Source organism: Lipotes vexillifer, unplaced genomic scaffold (genome assembly GCF_000442215.2).
Source record: "Lipotes vexillifer unplaced genomic scaffold, Lipotes_vexillifer_v1.1 scaffold209, whole genome shotgun sequence".
NCBI classification, from domain to species: Eukaryota; Metazoa; Chordata; class Mammalia; order Artiodactyla; family Lipotidae; genus Lipotes; species Lipotes vexillifer.
The window spans coordinates 1,180,098-1,186,978 of record NW_006787556.1 but is presented as its reverse complement, the minus strand read 5'-3'; the positions used below and the strand labels follow the sequence as shown (position 1 = coordinate 1,186,978).

The 6,881-nt window shown below is 48.1% G+C and overlaps 1 protein-coding gene across 1 annotated transcript; it reads left to right on the top strand.

The window, feature by feature from the left end:
- Window positions 1–1,058: 1,058 nt before the first annotated feature.
- On the top strand, window positions 1,059–6,449 carry S100A11 (S100 calcium binding protein A11). The gene is made up of 3 exons (XM_007460303.1): window positions 1,059–1,160; window positions 5,121–5,273; window positions 6,127–6,449. Exons 1-3 carry the CDS (start codon window positions 1,158–1,160, stop codon window positions 6,280–6,282), a joined length of 312 nt encoding a protein of 103 aa, XP_007460365.1. The 5' UTR covers window positions 1,059–1,157; the 3' UTR covers window positions 6,283–6,449.
- The last annotated feature ends 432 nt before the right edge of the window (window positions 6,450–6,881 follow it).

Here is a 6,881-nt window from a genome sequence, read left to right as displayed (position 1 = left end):
TACACAATGCCCTGCAGCCCATTATCTTTCCTTTGCATCTATTCCCGTTTTTTGAAGCCTTCTCAAAGACATCTTTTTTTTTTTGCGGTACGCGGGCCTCTCACTGTTGTGGCCTCTCCCGCTGCGGAACAGAGGCTCTGGACGCACAGGCTCAGCGGCCATGGCTCACGGGCCCAGCCGCTCCGTGGCATGTGGGATCTTCCCGGACCGGGGCACGAACCCGGGTCCCCTGCATTGGCAGGCGGACTCTCAACCACTGCGCCACCAGGGAAGCCCAAAGCCATCATTTTATCTGATAGTCATACAATCTTGTGAAATAGGAAAGGAAAGGGCACCTACTTTTACAGGTAAGGAAATGGAGGCTCAGAGGACTGAGGGGTTTTGCCAAACGTATTTGCAATGAAGTAATTACATATGCAGGATTAGAACCCAGAGCTTCTGATTCTTCATACAACTCCCAACTCCGCTGCCAACTGCACACAGATAAATGCCCTACTTTCAGGGTTCAGTAGTTTGCAGTAGTACTGTACCGTTGCAGTTCTTTGGGGTCTAGGGTATTGCTTTGTTTTGTTTGTTTTTTTAACTGTTTTCGGTTTAGAGAGAAGTCTGAGACAACGGCCCTCCAGCTGGCACAAATCACTAACATTTAGTTTGTTAACGTCTCCAGTGTGAAAGAGACAGCCCTGGTTTCTAGGGAATTTATAGCCCACACTCCACGTTGCACGTTTTTCAAAGGGACCTTTCTGCCTGTCTAACATGAATGACCAGAATGAGCTCGTGAGCTTGTACAGGGAAAAGACCCACGGACTTGGACAGACTTCCAGAAGACCGCTATGCAAAACTTTCAATTCGGAAAAGTCCAAAATCTTCAAGGTTCACGGGACAGGGGAGAGAGATTCTTTAGAGCTCAGCGAGGACAATGGGTTTTGTGAGAGTTTTAAGGTGAAGCCGTGTGCTTTGCAAAGAAGGGCGACGGCGACCATCCGGGATCCGCGCGGCGGCAGGCAGAGCGGAGGAGGGGGCGCGTGAGTCAGGCGGCAGCCGCGCGGGGCGGAGCCGGGTGGGGCCGGACCTGGGAGGCAGCAGACCCGGCCCGCCGCCCAGTGCGCGCCTCGCAGCTCCTCGCTCGCAGCCCCGTGCTTCACTCCTCTCCGAAAATGGTAAGCCGCGCTTTTTATTTGTCTTCCTCTTGCATGAAAAGAAAAAAGCAACAGCATACTTTTCACCAGGCTTGGTCTTTGATTTTTATGTGGACGCGTTAGGAAACAGAGCAGGACGAATTAATCTATGGCAGGGAATTGGGAAAGCGCGGATGGAAGGAAGAAGCCCTGAATTATACCTGTAATAACAGCCTAGGGGTAGCAACGGTAGGTTCTTTTGTTTTCCAGGCGAAGGTCTAGGGCTGGGATAGAGGAAATGCACTGCGAGCCGCGCCCCGCCCGGAGCCCCGCACGAGGTGAAGCCGCCCCGACCCCTCGCTCAGCCGGGACGGGGGCGGGGGTGTCCGGCCGGTGCGGGACGCCCCTCGCCGCCGGTGTCCGCGGAGCCCGGGGTACGACCTAAAGACAGGGGATGGAATTCTGTGCGGCGACGCTAGTTATGTACAGTTCTAGAGACCAGAAAGGGAACGTTTCAGACCTAATGGTCTGACCCCTAGGGGAAATCTCAGTAAACGACCGGAAAACGGCCAAGACGCAGAGACTGAAACTGAAGCGGGTCCCAGCTAGCCGAGCGGCGGCCAGGAATGTGGGAGGAGCCCGGCGACCGGAAGCCCCCTCCTCCCTTCTTTTTCCCCTTAGCCTACCGTCTTGTTAGGCGCTCACCCCGTCTCCTGTTTTTTCCTGCCATCCCCATTTTGAACTCTTTCTATCTTTTCCATTAATACACCTCCAAAATCTGCCTCTTCCTTGGCCTCTCCGTGAAGGGAGGTCTGCAAACTTCCGCCCAAGGGCCAAATCGGGGTTCTGTTCGCCCACTAGCTACGAACGGATTTTACATATTTAAATAGTTGAAAGAAAGTCGAAGAATAATACTTTGTAACACGTGAAAATTATATGAAAGTCAAACTTCAGTGTTCATAAAGTTTTATTGGCGCACGACCACGCCCATTCATGAGTTTTCTGTGTGGTTGCTGCCCTGCTACAAAAGCAGAGTGACAGAGACCATATGAGCCGCACTGGCCTAAAACTTATACCATCTGGCCCTTTACAAAACACGTTTGCCAACCCCTGCTTTAGTCTGCCAGTCTGCACCCCCGACTGCTCTTTCTCCTTTCCGTGCAAAAGCGAGGAATCAATGTCACGTGGAACCTAGAAAAGGCAGACCCAGCACCACCAAGTGGTGAAGACCTGGAATGACCGCCCCGGCGGAAGGTGGATGCCACCAGGGCTCCTTGGGAGGAAAGGGAGCATGTTAGTTAAGAATGAGAGCTGCAATACTTGAGTTTTTTCAGGCGTTACTTTTTTTTTTTTTAACTTTCTCAAATGTTGAGTGTTTAGCATGCATTTTTTAAAATTTACTTTCGTCTGCGTTGGGCCTTAGTTGCTGTGTGTGGGCTTTCTTAAGTTGTGGTGAGCGGGGGCTACTCTTTGTTGCAGTGCAAGGGCTTCTCATTGCGGTGGCTTCTCGTTGCGGAGCACAGGCTCTAGGTGCACGGGCTTCAGTAGTTGCGCCATGCAGGCTCAGTAGTTGTGGCTCACGGGCTCTAGAGCGCAGGCTCAGTAGTTGTGGCACACGGGCTTAGTTGCTCCGTGGCATGTGGGATCTTCCCGGACCAGGGCTCGAACCTGTGTCCCCTGCGTTGGCAGGCAGATTCTTCACCACTGCACCACCAGGGAAGTCCCTAGCATGCATTTTTTAAATTCTCTTACAGCACCCATTTATCACGCTGTTTTCTCCTCCCTATCATTGTTCCCAACAAATACAACTCTGAGGATGCAGTGATGGGGAGCACTGGCCTCCATCCAAGCAGGAGATCTCCTCCTTCAGCCACTGCTCCAACTTGAGCAAAGCTTTCCTGTCTCTGGGCCTCTCTGCCCCTCCAGCACTACAAATTTTGCAATTCCATTTAAGTAATTTGATAATTGTGTTTCTTTTCCTCTGGAAATTACCTCTGGGAAGAAATGCAGGGGTTTTAATTTTCTCCATGTGGCTGATAGCAACAGCTTTAAAGGGGAAAAAAAAATCTGTCAAGATTGACATTAAGGAGAGAAAAAGGAAAAGCAGAAAGCCACTTTGAAACTGGAAAATCAAAAGCAATCTGGGGCTTCCCTGGTGGCGCAGTGGTTGAGAGTCCACTTGCCGATGCAGGGGACACTGGTACGCGCCCCGGTCCAGGAAGATCCCACATGCCGCGGAGCGGCTAGGCCCGTGAGCCATGGCCGCTGAGCCTGCGCGTCCGGAGCCTGTGCTTCGCAACGGGAGAGGCCACAGCAGTGGGAGGCCCGTGTACTGCAAAAAAAAAAAAAAGCAATCTGAATTCCGCAAAGAGGCAGAGGACACATCTGTAGGTCTAGAAAAAGATCACAAAGCCCTTGCTCCTCAACCTGGAACCTTCTACCCTGTCTGGTGTGCCCTTCCAGTCAGCCTTGTTCCTGTAATCTGACACATTAGTAAGACTGTGAGATTGTAGTCCTGGTAAGAAAAGCTGTTGTGCAGACACATCTGTTTGTAGGCTGTGGTATTTTGTTTCTCACCAAAACTCTGAAGCTACCAACACTTTTCTAAAGAAAAAGTTCTGACAATGTGACTATTGAGGAAGAGTCCATCTCCGGAAGGGGCTTTATAGATGCTTCAGGATGCAGTGAGCACCAGGCACCTGGCTAGGTAGTTAAAGCACCTGGAGAGACTGAAGGAGGGAAGGAGACTGGCAGCTGTGCAGCTAAGAGCTCAGATCAATAACAGGGCTCACATCAATCCTTAACATATTAATTATGGGGCCTGAAAGTTTCCAGCTCTGGGCTCCAGGAAGTCCATCCCAAGAACAAATTAACGGGCTAAGTGCCACATTGCGAATGTCACCATCCAATGTAGACATTGTTAATGTCCAGAGAGAAAACTTTGGAAGGAAGGGTGTGGCCCTGCAAGTTTTCCAGAATGTCTGCAGTTCCCCCTTCTTATCCACCAGGGGGAGCCCATGAGTTCCTCACGTCTGGGGCCCAGGTGCTGGCTGGAATGAGGCGCAGACTCAGCATGACAGAATTCCCTTGAAGACTTCTGTTGTAAGGAAAGCAGAGCCCAGAACAGGATATGAACCTTGTGCTCCTTCTAGTGCAACCACAGCTGTGGTTCAGCTCCGTAGATGCGATGGGAGTTGTGTGAGCGGCAACCTAAGAGCCCCCATATCAACCTTCCTGGTGTGCAGTGACCAGAGAAGTTCCACCAGTCTTTTCTGTGGGAATTAGTGGCATCTGGGAATAGAAGGAGCAAAGGCCAAGGGCTGCAGAAAGCAACCTGGAGGCTGAGATTGTAGAAGTAACTCTGCCATGTCAGTTCCCTTCTCATGCCTGTTTCCTCACATGTAAAATTAAGGGGTTCTAACTCTCAAATACGAAAGCTGCTTTCCAACATCCAAAAAGTTCTCAGATCTCCTACCCCATGCACAATAATAACGATGCTTTTAGTTTTCTTCTAGAAAATGTATGAGTCCTGGGAATTCAGTATTCCTTTAAAAAGAAATGCCATTTCATTTATCACAGTAGCCTCCATATACTCTTGGAAAATAGGGAACTTTTTAATCTATAGACAATGCTTGGTATGTATATGGATTTGTGGATATATAGTTATACATATATTTATCCGCACATTCTAAAAATATCAGTAAACCCTGTCACCTCATGCTCGTCTAGGCTGTCTACTGCTTTCAAACATACCAGCATGCTCCATATTTACCCTCACTAATTTTCACCTGGAATAAACATGTGAGGAGATGTGGGGAGGAAGTTCACCAAATGTGACTTTCTGTGGTTGTCTTGGGCCCCTTAGCCCCCTAAACAACGACCGAGTCTTTCAGGAAATTGCTTGACCCAAAATGAAGAGACGAGATCCTCTGGAGTTTTCCCTAGCACCCAGCTTTTGATATCTTGCCCTTGTCTGAACCCTGAATTTTTTTTTTTCCAAAGGCAAAAATATCCAGCCCTACAGAGACTGAACGGTGCATCGAGTCTCTGATTGCTGTTTTCCAAAGGCATGCTGGAAGGGACGGTAACAACTGCAAACTCTCCAAGGCCGAGTTCCTTATCTTCATGAATACAGAGCTGGGTGCCTTCACAATGGTATTGGTCCCTGCCCCCACCCCCAGGCCACCCACAGCATGAAACCAGACCCTGGGAGAATGGCTAGGAGTGAAGGACAGCAGCTGAGCCCCTAGGGCTGAGTAAGCTCTGAATGACTATTAAAGGACCTTCTGTTCTCCTCTTCTTTGAATAAAGTATGTTCTAAAGATCAAAGTTATCAAACTACACTGACAAAGGGAACAGTGATTTTTTTTTCCGGTTACGGAGAGGGGCTTACAAAATAGTAAATGGAGTAATAGAAGAGTTTTCAAATTTTATCCCTCCACCCCAAAGCCTCTAGGGCAGCCGTAGAACTTTCTGTAATGATGGAATTAATGTTCTATATATGCGCTACCTGATATGGTAGCCACTAGCAACTAAGGGACTGACTTTCTAAATTAATTAAGTAGCCATATGTAACCAGTGGATGTAAGTGTGTGCATGTGCTGGGGGCTTGGATGAGTGGAGGATGGGGCTAATTAGGCAGGGCCCGCATCCTCTTTCCACCTCCAATCACTCTGGTTTTATGTAGTTTGTATATTGGAGTTGCATGCAACACTTAGAAAAAGTTTTCCACTGTTTTTACAAAATTGAGTAACCCCTGATGGACACAGAAAGAACCCTGGACTAGGAGCTAGAAAAGCTGGGTTCGTGTCCTAGGGTCTTCCGCTTAGGCCACTCACTTCACCTGTTTGAGTCTGTTTCTGTCTCTGAAAAGTGTGAATATTAATAACCCCTACCCGGTACCTCACACTCTTGGAAGAATAAAATGTGGAAACATTTTTGAAAGCATCTTAGAAAGTACAATATAAAGGTATTAATATCATTATTATTGTTATTATTATCTTTGCAGAACCAGAAGGACCCTGGCGTCCTTGACCGCATGATGAAGAAGCTGGATCTCGACTCTGATGGACAGCTAGATTTCCAAGAATTTCTTAATCTTATTGGCGGCCTGGCCCTAGCTTGCCATGACTCCTTTATTAAGTCTACCTGTTCCCAGAAGTAAATCGGAGGAGCCTTTGGGCCTGGCCTCCAGCCCCACTCCTTTCCTTCAGCCTCCCAATTATCATCTATCCCTCACAGCCCACACATACCCTGAGCCCAGTGTACCCACCACCCCATGCAGGCCACTCCTGCTGGTAATAATAAAACAATATTGTTTTTTAAAGCACACACTGGAGAGTCAGTAAATTTGTGCAAGGGAGGGAGATGACTGGGAGGAATATGAATTAGATTGATGGAAACAGTTACCAGAAGTTGCAAAGTAAATAGTAAAAATGCATCTTAGGTGTATACATAATCATGACTAATGATACCAACATAATCATCTAAATTAGTCAGACTGATGGAGAGACGTCACTTATTGTTCACTCATTAAACGTCTATACACCCCTACTATAGGCACCGTCATAGGCTTTGAAGATACAGTCAGCAAGACAGACAAGGTCCTGCCTTCACTGAGGTTACCTTCTAGTGGGGGGGGCGGAACATGAATAAACAAACAAAGAACTATGAGTGCAAAAAGATAGTTGTCTTTCTGAAAGCCAAATTGAGTTCTTTTCAAAAACTTGATTAGAGAAACTTACTGAAGATAACTGTGGTTGA